The sequence below is a fragment of the Electrona antarctica genome, assembly GCF_951216825.1.
Source record: "Electrona antarctica genome assembly, chromosome: 14".
NCBI classification, from domain to species: Eukaryota; Metazoa; Chordata; class Actinopteri; order Myctophiformes; family Myctophidae; genus Electrona; species Electrona antarctica.
Window position 1 is genome coordinate 24,926,680 of NC_136795.1, and position 18,429 is coordinate 24,945,108.

Below are 18,429 nucleotides of genomic sequence, written 5' to 3' on the forward strand. Positions count from 1 at the left end.
CACACACACACCTCATCTCTCCCATCTGCAAGAGGTCTGCATGCATACACACATACTGTACGTACATGCATGCATGTATATGTGGATGTGCGTCCGCGCATGCACACTCACGCGTGCATGCAATCTGGGTGGCTATATTTTGCCACCCAGATTGACTTTCTAAGTGGCTTGGATCGCCAAGATATTGTCACTTAAGATATTACATGGTGGCTTGAAATCTTTGAAATCCAAGATTGCCGCCTTCTGCCATCTTGATGACGTGACTCCCCTTCCAAAATGAAACGGATGGTGATGGAGAGCATGTGGAAAACTAATGGCGCTTTTATCAGCCGTGTCCACTTTTTTAATATACTAAAAGCTCTGCTCCCTCGAGGGTTCAATTATACACTAGTACACTACACACACTAAAATCCTCAATGTTCATAACCAAATGGTCCATTTGGTTTCATTTGTGCACTCTCAGAGTAACAAATTGGAAACATTATATTAACACTGATGAAATTACTGTGTATACTGTTCATATAAATTGAAAGTAAATTGCATTGCACTGGTTTCAAATGTTTAAAAATGTGTTCTATGCAACTAACATAATTGTTCCCTTCTTGTCACCCTGTGTCATGTTATTGTTGTTGGTCAGAAACCTTGTATCTCCATCTAGCTTTTTATGTTTGTTTCTTTCGTATTTTTTGGTATGGTATAATTAAAGGTATGGTAAGTGATATATGTTGGTGAAAACGAAATGTGTTTTTGTTAAGCACTAGGCTACAGTATATTCTGATAGTATTAATTGCTATTGAGTGTTTGTTCTGTAACAGGAGTCTCCCCCAAAGATATAAAAAAAAAATAGATGCCTCATTGGCCGCTGCAGTCCGTTTGTGTGTTGACAGGAGGGCGGAAGTGCACCGGAAGTGTGGAAAGCACGTTATGCCACGCTGCCACTCAAGTGACTATACTGGTCAATCACAGCGCATCTTTTCCGGGACTTGTCAGACCCGAACATCCGCTCTGTGACGCACCGCTTCCGCTATGCTTCGCAAGGAATCCCGGGAAAGCTTTGTCCCCAGCTCTCGAGAACACACGCCCCAGAGCCCCCTCTCGAGAACACACGCCCCAGAGCCGGAAGAGGCGTCTACATGTACCTTTGTATGTCTATGGTCTCCCCGTCTCTACAGCTCTTTAATAAACAAAAGAAATAAAATCAGCTGGGATGCCAATCAGGAGAGAGTATCAGCTTTAATTGTATTGTATTGTGTTCGGTTTTGTCTGCTATTGTCTTTGTGTCACCACTTCCAATTGCACTTGTTAATCCTGTATCCTGTGTGAGTTCTCTCTCCTGATTGGACGCATCCCGACCTGAAAATGTGTTTTCTTTTTACCAAAAGAGCTGGAGAGACGTGGGCCGGGGACTAATACGATCACGATTACGCTCACACAAGCAGATGCAAAAGATGCAAAGATACACAGCATATTTGACGCTTTGTGGCTTTGTATGCGTGTTCTCACACTGCCATCAAGCGTGTTCTCACACTGCCATCAAGCGTGTTCTCACACTGCCATCAAGTGTGTCGGAGTAAGCAGAGTTCCACAAGCGTCAGTGAAGTGCCAATAATCACGGTAAAGCACACCCTCAAGTGTAATATTGCAATTACACAACAGTTACCCTTTAAAAAACACGGCAACTCAATTCCGTATTTGCCGATGGGTTCTCAGATTGATTTCCTTTGTCACTATTAGTATTAGTTATAGTCTTTTGAATACAATTCCATTTAGTTTTTTTGAAATGTTTCTGTTTTAGTCTAGTTTTAGTGGACTATAATAATCTACAGTTGATTTAGTTGACTAAAATGAGTTTTTGGCTGGACGTCGCAATGCTTGATTTATACCGAAAATAGCCCATGTACAAGCTCACAATGCGTCTGCGGCGCATTTTTCCTCATAGTTTTAGTCGACAAAATTAACACTACACTACATGTGGAAAAGAGGCCGCGTCGTTGCCTCGTTGTTTGTCAAGTTTCCGGGGAACATTCAACGCTGTCGGTGAGTTTGTGCTTCCGTGAAACCATCGAGTGTTGCGTGTACCCTGACGCTTGAACTCACACTGGTCCTCACACACGCCTTTGTATTGAGTTTGTGCTTGAAATGTACTGTAATTCTGCAAACTGTTAATACATTTTTCAATCAATCAATGAATTTATAGGCTATTATACTATATTCTTCTGCCTACACATACGTCATGTCCTCCTAGTATGAGCTGGTTTGACCCAGCAAAATAAATAATAATGTCTGGGTCGTGCACACTAAAGCTGCTAGAGTATACATCAAAATGACCCCAGAAATATTTTAAAGCAGTGGTTTTTAATCTTTTTCACATCAAGGCCCATTATTGAATTGGTATTTGAGCCACGGACCACCATTTCATGAGAGTTAGCCTCTCAGATCCAAAACTTGCTGACTGTATTGTGGTACCATTAGGAGAGATAACAGGCAAATGTTGAGCAATTTTTTAATCTATATTTCTGTAATTGTGTAGACTTGTTGTAAATTAAGTGATGCAGATATATTAACAATAATTTAACTCTTGAGAGAGTAAAATGAATCCACTAGTTAGGGAAAGTTAGTGAAATGTGTGGCAAATCTGCAAAAATAAAAAAATGCTTCACAAATGTGTTCATAAAGGTGTCTACTATCAACTCTCAATTTGTTCCAGTCCAACTCCCTTGGGAAACTGCTGAAAGTTGGGGTACCATTAACAACCTATATAAGGCAACATTTTGAAAATGTCATTATGCTTTAAGTAACATGTGACGTGTCAAACTAGGGGGTTGTATAGCCACTCCTATATTCAGCTATAGTGTAGATTTGTCCTAACACAAACATTAAATGCCATTGACAATGAATGGAGAATTTACGTCATATGTAGACGAGCAAATCGGCTATTTTTGTTAAATTCCCATTGACAACGAATGGAGGATTTACGTCATATGTGTCTGAGCAAATCGACATGTTACGTCATGATGAGATGATAAGAGCGCCCCTCACTTCACACAATGTGATTTTAATCAATGTCTTTGCAGATTTGCCACACATTTCGCTAACTTTCCCTAACTCACCTAACTCCAACTCTCCATAATTTAGCTGGGGACCACCTGGAACACCATCAAGGACCACTGGTTGAAAACCACTGTTTTAAAGTAAGCATGGTGTTCATGTCCTTCCTCTGGATGGGCTGCTGGTTAACATTCATCGCTGTCGGTGGGTTTTGGGAAACGGCATCAACTCACCACACAATGAATGACAACTGTGTATGACCTCATTTCCTCTCATCCACCTTAGAGGTGATGACATCGCATCCTCTCGTCCAGCTGCATTTGATGCAATTTGCTTTCTCTCTGCGACCCCAATCTTTATTTAACTACGAGTGTACGAGTTACAGATCTGTAAGAGTTGGTTGGTTGGTTTGTCCATCTGTTCCACTTCAAGCCCTCTATCAAAAACTGTGTGAATAGCAGATCTACAAGCTCATGTTCTCCCAGTGCTTTAACTCAAGTACAAATTTGACAGAGCAACTACAAGCAAGTAGTTGAGTAATATTTGAACGGAAGTCTCTATGTTTTGACTAAAGCATAAACATTCAAGTACACCCTATGGGCCACAATGCATGGAAAAGATGTAGGGATCATTGAACATACCTCAATAACTCACTCCTTATGAGATGTGTCAGTCTGTCTAAGAAGTGAAAGGCTGTCTGTAAACATACTGATGGAATATTGATTTTAATAAAGGTCTGGGAATCAAGACTAATGTCTTGGGTTTTATTGATTCCTCTTCATTGTTATTGTTGTTATTCTTGTCGTTTCTGAATTTAAAGCCACACATTGTAATTTTGTGTGCTCCTACTGTATATAACACGTAGCAACCTTGAATCAGTTTTGAACAGCAGTGCTTAAAATGAATTGCATAGTTGTTGCACTATAATAGGTTACTGGATTTGCTAGTCTTTTTTTGTAACCACTTCAAAGTGGTTTAAGTCTTAAACAAGAAAAAATGCTCCTTGGACTGGAGCACAGGTCTCCGCCAGGTCAGGTAGATTATAGGCCTCCTGGTGGCGCTATAACTAGGCTAATGTGAAAAGGGTGCCATTTATTCTTAGGCCTTTCACAAAAATCAGACGTTCATGGTTTGACACATTTTATTCCAAAAATGTGCTTTGCAAAAAGCAACATGCTGGTGGCGCTATAACAGGCCAATGTGGAAAGGGAGGGGGGGTTTCAGCCTAGTGGGAATGTGTGTGCAAAGTGCAAACCTTCAAACATGACTATAGAGATACTGTGTGCTGGAGGTTCTGCCCTGGCATCCATGGAGTGTGTGTGTACAGTTTGGCAGCAGTGCCAGAGATTAGCTGGTCGCAGACAGACGGACGGACAGACGGACGGGGTGCAAATGGCCTGACTGAGACAACAATATACTTAGTTAACCGGGGTCCCAGTGGTTCTCAAACCATGCATGGGTCGGGGCTCAAATTATTTTGTGCAGATCTCTGTGTGGATTCGCTTAATGTACTGTATGTGCAACATTGTTTTCTCAGTCAACAGTAAACAAACTAACATACAATTATAAGTAGCCTACATGCAGTGTATCTGCTTATTTCTAGAGTTACAATTTCCGGACTTTAAATGTCCCTGCACAGTGCACACTAAAACTTTTCCGTCCCGAAGAGCCACCATTTTTTCCATGCACCACAAGGACCTAATCCGAAAAGCGCAGACGTGTACAAGCTCCTTTATGTTTTTAATACCTACAATAATAATACGAATAATAACAATAACAATAACAATAATAATAATAGTAATTATCACACTCGTGTGAAGTGAGGAGCCACATGACGTCTTACATTGTCATTTAGTGGCTTAAACAAAAATTAAAGTCCATAGCCAGTTCCGACAGTCATTAGACCGACAACCTACCTCAAACCCTAACCTAACCATAACCGCAAGCACAGGAGCATTGCATGTTTGTGTGCTAGTCCGACCGTTGTCCGATTGTCTGTACATGGACAAATGTGTCCGTGGCAAAGACTTGGCCTTGTCCAGTACATTTTAGATTTTCTGTTTTACACACCGCGTACGACCCAATTACTGAATGTAAATTCTCCAGGTTTACTTCAGAATGGTAAATGGTAAATGGTGCATTTATATAGCGCGCTTTACATAGATTGTGCATTACATTCACCCATTCACACACACATTCACACACCGATTGCGGCGGAAGCCATGCAAGGTACCAACCAGCACATCGGGAGCAATTTGGGGTTCAGTGTCTTGCCCAAGGACACTTCGACATGTAGACAGGAGGAGCCGGGATTCGAACCGCCGACCCATGGATCATTGGACGACCTGCTCTACCTCCTGAGGCGACTGTGTAGTACTACGACACTATATGGAGTCCACTAGTAGGCTAGTGGTTCTCAAATGCTTTATTTGCAAGGACCATCATAACTCTGAGACTGTACAAATGGAACCAAATTGACCCGTTTTGGTCATTCAGGGCTAGCTCTGTATGTGTTTCTGGTAACATTATTATCCGATAATTTTATATGTCCGTGGCAAAAATGTAATTCTGGCAAAAATGTCCACCACAAGATAGAACTCATACAGGATAAACAGGTGAAATTGGAACACTACAGAATTGAAGCTGATACATGGGTTCTCTCTCCTGATTGGATTAACTTGAAGTGAACAAACATTGTGAAAATAGCAGATCTACAATATCACAACTTGCAGATCTTGGCCAATGTATGTTGGCCAATGTATGATGATGACCCATTGTATGGTCTTAGTTTTCTCTTTCTATTATTTTTTGATTTTACAGGTATTAAAAAGACCTTAAATTGTCTCTTTTGAAATGTGCACATGTAATGGTTGTCCAACCCACAGTTTGAAAACAACTGGCTTACACAACCTTCAAGTTCAATACCATACCACTCTACTTAGTCTACTGGAAGCCCCCATAAGTCTCATGTTAGACCCAGAAATGTTGGTTAGTATAAACTTTTATGATTCAAATGTCATCTATAGGCTTAGAAGACAAATATGCTGACCTCATCACATTTGTCAAGACGCTTGGAATGGATTCAGCATCATGAAAACCCTCTAGTTTGACATGTCACATGTTACTTAAAGCATGATGACATTTTGCCTTATACAGGATGTTAATGGTACATATACTGTATATTATGCTAATAACTCAAATTGCTCAACGTGCAAATTTTAGCAACCAAGCTTAATCTCATCTTCTAAGCTATGACATTTGAATCATAAAAGTTTATACTAACCAACATTTCTGGGTTCATGAACATTCCAGTAGACTAACTCTCCAATATTCGAGGTGGAAAGCCTGGTGAGGCGAGGTTACTCCAATATAGAAAATGTGCACTCTGTTGTCAGGTACAGTGTGACATCTATTGGTGGATCAGTAGTACTGCATGAAGCACCTCAGGCCCCAAGTGTGGATTCTGTCTTCTTACAATTTACAATGTAGGCATTTATCAGACGCTCTTCATCCAGAGTGACTTATAAGCAAGGTAAACACAACATCAAATGCATAGAGACAGTGTTGTAGTGTCCCAGTGGTAAACCAAGAACATATAGGTTATGTAGTAGGCTACTTGTAGACAGCCACACACATCTGTCTACACACACGTCTTGAGGCTGAAGCCTTTTGTTCCACCAGATGTTTGTGTCCTTGTTGACACTCAACAGGAATTCGTCCAAAAGGATTTCTGCTGCCAAGTTGGACAGAGAAGCCTCCTTGCAGGAAGTAGGCATTCTTTAAATACTCATGCTCATGCATATTGTATAAGGCATTTGCATAACCCTTAACATGTAATACAAAATTAAGTTAGATTTGTCTTACCAGTCTGCTGTGACAGCTGTGTCCCATTCACCTTTGATTCCTGAAAGAACTGCTCCAGCAAATAGGCCACACCCACGTATAATCAACTCATTTAATTGGACGCAGGTTTGTTTTACTTTATAAAAAAGTAGCAGTGCAATGTCCAAAAAGAGTGTTATATGAATTTGAATATGCTATCTGTGTTCCTTTTGGAATGAATGAAAATCCGCCTAGAGGGTAAAATAAAATGTCAATGTAGACAGCACTATAGTATGCATAGTTTCATTATTATTTTGAGGTAAAGACAGACAGTAATCACCATATAATAACTGAAATGAATAGCCTATTTGCAGTGCATAATTTGTAAATTATTAGGTGCCATAGCCCAGCCATGAACCTGATTGTTTATTTTATTTTATATAGCCTAGTTTCATACACACATTTAATTTATTTATGTAACCATAGACCCAAATGTCTAAATAACAGCAGGGGCTACTGTTTCCATATTAAATAATGTAATAGAATAGTTCCCCTCAAGTTGTAAACATTGATGACTGCTTTGACATGATGTGGAAGCAGAGTCTTTGCATATTTGCGGAGCCCTCCTTGTTGGAGCACCAGGCTCACATACGCTCCTAACAGGCAGCGAATTAAAGTGATTATTATTATGTCAATTTAGGAACTTAACTCATTTTCATTTCATCCATGGTATCTTTTCCATTACAGGTCACTAAAAGCCTTGAGGAGAAATGTGAAAGCATTGTAGTATATAGGCTACATTTGAGGGGTAGCCTTTCTCTCCAGTGTGCCCTATTGGTCAGGTGACAGTGATTTGACCACATGCTACTTGAAGCAGAATTATAAACAATTTGGATTTTCTCCGCATAAGGTTATATGGGTAATGGGTATGGGTACCCCAACTTTCAGGATCTGTCATGGATTCCCCTAGGCCAGGGGTTCCCAAACTGTGTGCGTGCACCACCATTAGCCTTTTTCTGGCCCAATCAAATACCGTATCGAGTCTATCGACTACAAGATCCTCCTCCATACATTCAAGGCCATCCATAACCTCGCCTATGGTTTTATTCAAGATTCAAGATTCAAGAATTTATTTGCCATGTCAACAAGTTGATAGGAATTTGTCTTGGTTCATACTCAACATATACAGACAACCATAGATACAAAAACAAAAAAGACAATACAATACAAAAACCAGCAGCATAGGGAATTACATTGTTTTTAAAGTGCACTATGCATATTGCTACATATACATACATCTAGTTCAGATGTCTAATGGCTACGAGGTAAGTGCTATCTCTGAAGCGAGATGTGGAGCTCTTGATGCTTCTATATCTCATGCCTGATGGGAGGAGATTGAAGAGGTAATGTGCAGGGTGAGAGTTGTCTGCAATGATTTTTTTTGCCTTCCTAATTATTCTGGTGGAATAGAGTGAGGAAAGTGTAGGGAGGCTACATCCAATGGTTTTTGATGCGCAACGTACTACTCTTTCCAGCTTCGATTTGTCTTGAGAGGTTGTGTGACCAAACCAGACAAGCATGGAGAAGGTAAGAAGTAAGAACACTTTCAATAGTGGCCCTATAGAAGTGAGTCATGGCTGTTTGGCTGACTTTAAACTTCTTAAGCTGCCGCAGAAAATAGAGACGCTGGTGTGATTTGCTTATTATGAGACTGGTGTTGAGATCCCATGATAAGGATTCATGGATGGTGGTCCCTAGGAACCGGAAGGAGGAGACTCTTTCTACCTCTTCCCCATTGATGAAGAGGGGGGGGAGGGGACTCGAGATTTTCTTCCTAAAGTCTATGAACATCTCTTTGGTTTTAGAGATGTTTAGAATCAAGTTGTAACTCTCACACCATCTCACCAGCTCCTCTACTGCTCTGCGGTAGTCGGATTCATCCTCGTTGGTAATAAGACCTACTAAAGATGTGTCATCAGCAAATGTATACATCATAACTGTACTAAAATGAGATTGACAGAAATGAGTATATAATGAGTATAATAGTGGAGAAAGGACACAACCCTGGGGGGCCCCAGTGTTTAGGAGCCTAGACAGCGAGACAAGATCACCTATTTTGACCACCTGTTTCCTGTATATTAACATATTATGCCAATATATGGCAAGTATGCCTATGCTGCATATATATGCCATATTCAGGTTCATATATGTGCATATGTGGATACATATTAAATATATGTCTCTATATATAGCTTATGTAATTTTTATTTCCATGTGGGGGGGTGCGTCAGCTTATAGGTCGGGAAGGTAACAGGGGGTGCATGGCCAAAAAGGTTTGGGAACCGCTGCCCTAGGCCTAGGGCAATTGAATCACCTTTTTGAAATGTGTTACTGGACACCTTTTGGTGACAGACACATTGGTGAAGAGATGTCTATTTCTAGCTACCGTATTTATGTAATATCCCGACTAGTGACTACTTGGATGTCATGTGTCCAACTATTGAGCCTGTTACAGTTTCAGTAGTTGCAGTTTCACAACCTAACTCCTACAATGCCCCCCGAGTCTTTTTGGAGCGAGTCCTCGTGGTTCACGCTTCACACCGAGGACCACCAGGCACAGACGATGTCCCTCATGTCCCTCATTTCCCTCATGTCCCTCACGCAAGGATCCCAGCACTCTAAATCCTGCCGACTACACCAGATTGTAGTGATGTGCAGGAGCGGGGATTGAACCCCTGTCTCCCAATCACCAGACCCACACACAACCTTGTGCTTTTAATAATACTACAGAATTTTGAAGAAGTCAGTTTCACATTCAAGTCGGTTTCCCCCTCCCCTCAGGATAAGAGTCTGGGTGTCGTCCTTGACAGTACCTCATCATTCCACACCCACATCAACAACACCATCCGGTCCGCCTACTTCCACCTCAGAAATATCAACCGCCTCCGCCCCTCACTCACCCCCCACAGTGCCGCAATCCTGGTTCACTCTCTCGTCACCTCCCGCCCATGGACTACTGTAATTCCATTATTTTTGGTCTCCCCCACAAACTTCTCCATACACTCCAACTGGTCCAGAATGCTGCTGCGTATCATCACCAGAACCTGTCATCAGTCACATCACCCCTGTTTTACACCATCTCCACTGGCTCCCAATCAAATACCGTATCGACTACAAGATCCTCCTCCATACATTCAAGGCCATCCATAACCTCGCCCCCCATACCTGTCTGACCTTGTCCACGTCAACATTCCCACCCGGTCTCTTAGGTCTGCCTCCATCACTCTGAAAGTCCTCCCAGCCCGTCTGATAAAATGTAAAAATTTGCAATAAAAGTATATAAAATAAATCATACACAAACGTCGGACCTCAGACGTTTATTTAAGACACAACCAGAACAGAATGAATGGAATGAATAATAAACAATAAAGGAATGGAGCACAATAATATAACGTAATTAACGTAGATGTCAGTGGGTAGGCCTACTGCCGTCCGTCGCCGATCACCAGAGAATTAAGGAGCTATTTACTCATGTTGAAAACTTAAAAAACAATCAAACATTACCCATGGCAGTTTCTTTAATATCAAATCTACCAGAAACAAATTTAATATGAAAAATACAATAAAAGGCAGGAAAAGCTAAAAGCAATCATAATCAGTTGATAGTTTGAATAGTTGAACAGAAAACCTAACCCTGAAAACCCCTAGCCTAGAATGTTCAGTCAACTTGAACAAAAGGGTGCTTGAGAAGGTCTTCTGCAGTCGGCCTCGACTTCTCCTCCACAAACACCTGCCGCAGGAAGTCCCTGCAGTCCTCAGACACCTCCTCAGGAAGCTTTGGATTTGTGGGCTCCGTGGCAATCTTAAACGCGGCTTGAAAACAGTCAAGTTCCCCCCACGGAGGTTTCTGGGTCAGCATTTCCACAACAGTGCAGCCAACACTCCTGGCAGACATAACATGCATTATTAAGAGTTATTACAAAATTGTAACTAAAAGCGCTCTCCTCGGCCAAGTTGCCCAGCCAGTGGTGGGGTTTAGCCATCAGGACACAAGGAAGATGCATAGATATTAAAAACTGCAGTTCGTTGGAGCGATGTGTGTCGATGGGAGGGCGGAGGAATTTACACTGGGAGAGGAAGTACGCCGGAAGAGTGGAAGGCACGCTACGTCAATCACCGGAACTTACAGACCCGAACATGCTCTCTGTGACGCACGCTCATGCTTCCGCGGGGCTTCGCAAGGAATCTCGGGAATTTTTTGCCCTCCCTTGAGCACATACGCTCCAGAGCCGAAAGGGGCATCTACCTATATACCTATATATGGGAAGATGTACACAAGAATGAATAGCAGAGGGCGGGGCTGTCCACTATATCCTTTATTACTCTATGGTGACATTTGTAGCCTGGTGCCCCCTATGGGCCTGGTGCCCCCTATGGGCCTGGCGCCCCCTATGGGTGGAAGTGAAATCACATTTGACTCTGCGTTGTTTTAAGTCTTCTCAATGTGTGATTCAAATCAGATCATATGATTTTGTCATCATGACTTTTGTCAAAACAGGGTAGGGCAACTGCCAATAGTATCCAATCTGAATGGAATATGGAAAATCTAACCAGTAAGACGCCTGAGGGCGAGAAGCGACGTCGCCCTAAAGGGCGAGGTCGCGTGCACTGGCCGTATCTTGAGTGTACAGGGTGTGATGAGGTCAGATCAAGATATGGAATGTCAGAACAGGTCAGCTCCATATATGGAGATTGATCTCCGGGTTGTAGCGGGGGCAGTGTATTGAATGTACAGGGTTTGATGAGGGCCCAGGTAGGGCCGGGCCTTAATTTTCGGGCCTGTTGAGAACTATAGTTTAAACTCTAGTTCTGGCCAGACGACGGTGCCGCTCGTCGGCAGTCTCCTCCGTGAGAGTGTGGAGGTCATACTGCATGTGCACGCATCCGCCTGGGTGACATCAGACTGCTGGGCGAGTGAGGTCGCTTTGGCATGGGATGAACTTTGACAAATAAATCACAATGACCTGGGCACCATATATGGGGGCTGATGTCACGTGATGTCACGATGACCTGGGGGCTTGCCTGGGGTGACCAGGGGGCTGATGTCACGTGATGTCACGATGACCTGGGGGCTTGCCTGGGCCCTGTGGTGAGCGACGGGGAGCTGAGTTAGGTGACGTCACAGAGTGACGGGGATTGTGGGTCAGGTGTCAAAAACGAAGGTTTCATAGTTAACACCTCGGATGTCCAAGCCGGAGTTCTCCGTTCAAGTTCAAGGTCATGGTCAAGTGCCCAACACGGAGATTGATAAACAGGACGGAGATTCATGAAAACAAAACCGTTCGCATCGCTCTAGAGCCTTGGATCGCTTGTTGCCCGATCCGATGACGTGTCAAAAAGTGACACGTCATCGAAAATCTCCCCTGCCTGTTTAGCTGACGAAAACGAAAATCTTAAAACGATCATAACTCCCGATCTAAATCATCCCGTCTAATTCTGAAAAAAGATCCTGTGTTAGACGGCGCTCAGCGGTCCAGTCGCTAGTCGCGATAGATTTATTATTACCTCCCGTTGTTGTCGATCGACTCTAGAGTGGTGTGGCTATTGTTGCGCCAGTAAAAGTGGTCCGTGCGCTACAAATGATGGGCACCCTGGATGAAATGGATTAAATAGTTCCGGGCTTCTAAGGTGTTAACTGTGACCTCCGGTCGCAATAATCTTGATCACATGATTCAAGAGATAGTTATTGTTCAATTACCGATTACAGAGGTTTTTAACAAAACACTGAGTAGTGTCAAAAAGTGTGTTTTGACAAACAAAATGGTTTAAATTGGGTGTGGCCTATATGGGGAGTGCGAGGGGAAATGTTTCATTGTACGCCCTAAGGTTCAAAATCTGCCTCTTATACAGTAGTACTACCATGTGACCGATATGAACAATTTGGCTGGAGGTTCTTCCTTGGCCTACTCTACTGGGAGTGTGTGTGCAAAGTTGCACGCAGATTGGTGCGGCTGTGCAATTAGCTGTTCACAGACAGATTCACAGACTCACAGCCTAGCCAGACTCTCAGAATCACAGGGAAAACATAATTCCCATCCCTGGCCATTCCAGATGTTATTGATTGTGGTTGTATCATCACCAAAGACGTACGTTCAAATAAGTGTTGTTTCCACATGCTTACCAGATGTCAGCTTTTCGTCCATAGGGCTCGGACTTGATGACCTCTGGGCTCATGTAGTAGGAGGTGCCAGCTTTAGTTTCGAATCCCGTTACAGAGTTGGAGGTGTCCTCTATAAGTTTGCTGGATCCAAAGTCTCCCAGCTTCACATTCCCAGCAGCGTCTTTCAGGACATTAGCACCTGGAGGACAGGAATACAAGATACATTCCACGCCAGCATTCATTATTTACTTATTATTATATTTTTTTGTCAGGTTATTTATTTATCATCTACTTGTGACTTCAGTATTTATATTTAATATTATTTTTTATCAGACATGCTCCCTTCTTGTACAAACCCAATTCAAACTCCATTTTAACCATGATAGATTCATCGAACATCCGTCACCCGTCCTTGGTTCTGGTGACTGATATTGTCCTTCTAATGCGTATTTAGTTTTTTTCATTTATTTCATTTTATTTTATTGTTTTAATCTTTCAAAAAATGTGTTTGTTATGTGTTGTGTTGTTAGGACATTTACGAGAGCAGGTGTGTCCCAACTTCAAACAGAGTTAGCCTTCGCAGTTATTTTGTTTTTTCACTAGAAGGCAAAAACCTCAGTTGATTTATTTTTCTAAATGTGTAAAAAGCCACAGTAGCAATCTGGTAATACCAGGCTACATACACTTATGTCAGAGCTTAAATTGCATGAAAATATTAAATATGTATTCCTGTGTAAATTAAGTCGAAAATTTGACCCAGTCATCCGGTAATTATGTGGCTAATACTAATGTAATATTATTGCACTTGTGTGTGTGCTGCACACTGGCCATTTTGGAGTTACTTTTGATGTCTCTGTGAGAGATCTTGTTGCTATGCAGATAGGAGACTCCTTGAAGGATTTGTCTGGTATATTTCCTTGTCTCCTTCTCTGTCAGAGCGTGGACCTTTATTTGGTCCCATATAGAACCCTGGAGAGAAAGATAGAAAGACAGACAAAGGCAGAGAAAGAGATTCATATTATAAGCAAGATACATGATTTACTAATGTTGTTAATGTTATTAATGTTACAACTTACAGGGTAGGGTGACAGCTCTATCTATTGTAGAGTGTTATGGCAGTATTGGACAATACCATTTCATGATTGTATATGTAGGCTATTCCATTTTCATGATTCTGAACCATTCCAAGCATTCGTGTTGCACGAAAAACACTCCTTGGGCTAAATTCGGGCCATAGCCACTTGCACAAATGTGCCCAAATGTGATGACGTCATCACATTTGTGATGACGGCTATGGCCGGTTTTTAGCCGAAGCAGTGTTTTTCGTGCAAAAATTCAGAATCATGAATAACCCCTAGTGGTACTCCAACCCCTGAATTTACCATGATCCACAATTTTTCAATACAACAATTGTATTTGGATGACCCTATGGATCATAAAAACCTTGAACGATTACTATTGCAATTTCTTTTGGGACAAACCTGGCCTGGACAGTGTGGAGGAGGTGGCCAAAGGCAGGATGAAGACTAAACTCCTGGGCGATATAGACAATCCTTCTCACCCCTTACATGACACTGGCAGGGCAGAGAAGCTCCTTTAGCAACAAACTATTACGTTGCGAGAAGGAGCGCAATAGGAGATGTTTTCTGCCTGCCTCAATAAGACTGTTTGGCTTGATCGGATTGATTAGGATGGGGGATGTTGAATTCAAACCACCAGACTCTTGTGGTGTTTAAACTGTTTTTCAGTATTGTAGGTTGACTATTCTTTCAATGGCTTTTATTGATGTCTCTTTTTCTTGTCTGATTATGAGAGCTGCTGTAGGCTATACCTTACTTTCCCCTCAAGTACCTACCTACCTAAAATATGTATGTAATAAATAAACCCATTACACACCCCAGGCATAAACTCAACAAAAATGATGAGTTTATTTTGGACCCGCTCACATCCGTAGTACTGGACAATTCTGTCATGACGCATCTTCTTATAGATATCTATCTCACGTTCCAGAGCAATCACCGTCTACAGAGAGAGAGAGAGAGAGAGAGAGAGAGAGAGAGAGAGAGAGAGAGAGAAACAGACAGACAGACAGACAGACAGACAGACAGACAGACAGACAGACAGACAGACAGACAGACAGACAGACAGACATTTAATGTTTGTCTTTAGTTCAATGTTTGTAAACGCCATTGTCAATGAAGGGAACATTTACGTGCCTCATTACGTCATATTGTGTATTTATTGTTAATGGCGTTTAATGTTTGTGTTTGCACCCTTTGTTTTATATCACCATTACATCACCTAATCAATGAGTTTTGATGAATTGAAAATGGTGGGCCCTATTGTAAACAAGTGTAATGCTTTATGGTGTCGTCCACTCACAGTTGTTGTATTGAGTTGTACTTGAAATGTACTGTAATTCTGCAAACTGTTAATAAATCAATCAATCAATCAATCAAAGTTTATTATATTAGCACCCCTCACTTCACACAGGAGTGATTTTTAGCTTACCTTCACCTTTTCCTAAATTATAGACAACCTTTAAAAAATGAACTATACTATTTGTGACCAGGTACAGTATTTATTGCAAACAAAGTCTCTCACCTTGGAGGTTTGTTCACTTGTAAAATCAATGGGCAACTGTTTGCCAGCCATCTCTCGGCCTGTGTTGTCATAGCAGAGGTAGACCTCTCCGAACGCCCCTTTCCCCAGAAGCTTTCCCTGTCGCCAGTTCTCCAGCACCGGTGGAACTGTGGAAACACCAGACAGGTGAGCATACTAAATGTGGGGCACAATCTCTGGAGGGAGTCCAGTTAACTTTTAAACATTTTGTCGTACAGTCTTGTGAGCCACTTGATTCGGTTGAGAGTCCTTGTCCTTCATTTGAGCTACTTGACCCCACCCTATATTCTGATATTTCATAGTGGCGTTTTAGCCCATTCTTCCATTTTCACAGATCGTACGACTAGGAGGATGGTCAGAATCACCTCAAACTCACTCAGCGTACACAAGAGACCTTAATGATGAGAAGTTATCAAAAATGTGAGTTTTAATAAATGTATGTAACCATGGCCAAAGTGTCAAAGGTCCTTGTTTAGATAGCCGATCTACGAAGGTCAAGTTTTTCCTTTCTTCTATGTAACTTTTGAGCAGATTGCCATAAAGACTTGAGGGTGTTCAGCTTCTTAAGGTCTGTGTTGTGTTGCAAGGTGCATTTCATAACTAAGAAACATAAAATCAAAACATTACATACCCCCCCCCCCAGCACACACACACACACATACAAAAATGTTTTACCTGGCAGTGCAAAAGAAGAATCCAATTCCTTGAGTTGTGGATACGTGTCAAGAATCTCAGGTTTCTTTAGAAGTTCAAGAAACTGAGATGAAGTTTCCTCTCCTCTAGTAATAATTGTATCAATAAGTGTAATACAAGCAACTTCTTTCTGTGGTATATCCATCAGTTTCCTATAAAGTCTTTTATCAATAATTCCATCCGATTGTGCATGCTGTACAATGTGGAGATCTGAGCTGAGCCACTCAATAAGTTTCACCTTGTTGGCGACCAATATCTCCATAGACAAGCCCTATAGAAATGAGTAGCAGTATACAGTATATATTATTATTTTTCTCCCAATATGCAACAATTGTAACAATGACACCTTATTTTGAGTTGCTATTTGCCAGTAAACTTACCTTTACAGTATCTACATCAGGGGTTTCAAAAGAAGATTTATTTTGCAACTGAATGGCTGGAAAATAGAAATGAAGAGTTTACATAGTACATGCATACATTACCTTAATGATTAATGATTATATCTGGTTTCAGTATTCATTTATGATATGTTTTCTCTATTATTAAGGTTATTTTTGCGGTCAGTTTGTATTGGGGTGGGGAGGGGGGGGCGTGGGTCGGGTTACATGGCCAAAGCATTTCCGGGGGTCCTCAGCCATGTGCCTCATCCAGAGAAGACCATGGTTTCCACTCATGTAGATTCTACATGAGTTGAAACCATGGTCTTCTCTGTATGAGGCACATCTGACAATCACATAAGACATTTTATGGAATGGGGAGATACTTGAAAGTGCCACTTACACATTTTCCCCACAATATGGTTCCACACATATTTATGAAAATTGGTTGACTTAAAGCCAACAAGAAGTCAGCCATTTAGAATTTATAGTGGCGTTTTTTGTGCATTTCAACCTATTTTCACGGATTGTACTTCAAAGAACTCATCCTAGGAGGATTGGCAGATCCGCCTCAAACTCGCTCACTGTACAAAAGACCTTAACGATGAAATCAAAAGCATGACTTTTCTTAAAATAGTGTGACCGTGGCGACACTACAAACAGGAAGTGAATCTAGCCAATCTACAAGGTACGTCAAGCCCTTTTTTTCCTTCTATGTAGCCTAACTTTTCAGCTGATCGCCATACATGCTTGTGGGTGGTATCATTGGAATCAGATCAGAGTCCTTCATTGGTGTTACATAATCCTGCCCCTTTCTGGTTGGTTGATATTTGATAGTTCCTATTTTTGCCATAACTTTTGAATGCTTTGTCATATACAGACTTGTGAGTCTCGTCACTTGATTAAATTGAGTCCTTATCCTTCATTGGAGCCCTATTCTGATTGTTCAATATTTCCTATTACTTTTGAACAATTTGTCATACAGAGTCTAACTGGACTCGGTTGAAAATCCTTGTCCTTCATTAAAGTGACTTAGCTCTGCTCCCTGTTCTGATTGGTCAATATTTGCCCCCAGAGCTGCAAGGGTTGAGTGGTGCCAGGCGCTCCAACAAGTGACCGAGTGTGTTTGTATGTCTTTTTAATCTGCTCTGAAGAAGGCTGCTTGCCGAAACGTGTCAGCATTCTCAAATAAACATGAGAAATTGCATCTGAGCCGGTCTTGCATCTTTTATTTTGCCGCTTTTTCCACTTAGTTATAGTTTTTGAGTAACAGCTGCAGCAGCGGCAGCCAATTGCACCACAAAGATGCAATCATTTTTAATATAACACAAAACACACAAAATCCACAAAAAACACGTCTTCGAGGCTGGGGCAGCCACTAACAGACCCAGTCAGCCCGTCAGCCTCCCGTTGCCCTCGTTATCGTTATCGTTTTGTCCCACATGTACTGTAACTTCACTTACCCGATTCTGATTGGTTTGTAAACCTCTCCACTAGATCATGCCTGGGTATCTTCTTCAGAACATTCACCATGATCTGAGTTGTCTTAGTGGGGTACGTCTGCATGATCAAATCGACAGTGCGTATCCTTGTAGCATTCTCCAGGAGGCTCTTTGAGATTGGCTGGAGACCCTCGAGGTTAGCACGCTGCTGCAGATGCCACTTGAGCAACTCAAACTCCTTGCTTCCCAAGTCATTCAGATACGT

General features: G+C 41.8%; 1 protein-coding gene across 1 annotated transcript; it reads right to left on the reverse strand.

Annotated features, from left to right (window-relative positions):
• Positions 1–10,238: 10,238 nt before the first annotated feature.
• On the reverse strand, positions 10,239–16,744 carry LOC306936770 (mitogen-activated protein kinase kinase kinase 3-like). Its single transcript, XM_079520384.1, has 7 exons — positions 16,726–16,744; positions 16,328–16,616; positions 15,635–15,780; positions 14,927–15,052; positions 13,873–13,999; positions 13,052–13,229; positions 10,239–10,814 (listed from the first exon to the last, which is right to left on the reverse strand). Exons 2-7 carry the CDS (start codon positions 16,605–16,607, stop codon positions 10,589–10,591), a joined length of 1,083 nt encoding a protein of 360 aa, XP_079376510.1. The 5' UTR covers positions 16,608–16,616; positions 16,726–16,744; the 3' UTR covers positions 10,239–10,588.
• Between the last annotated feature and the right edge of the window lie 1,685 nt (positions 16,745–18,429).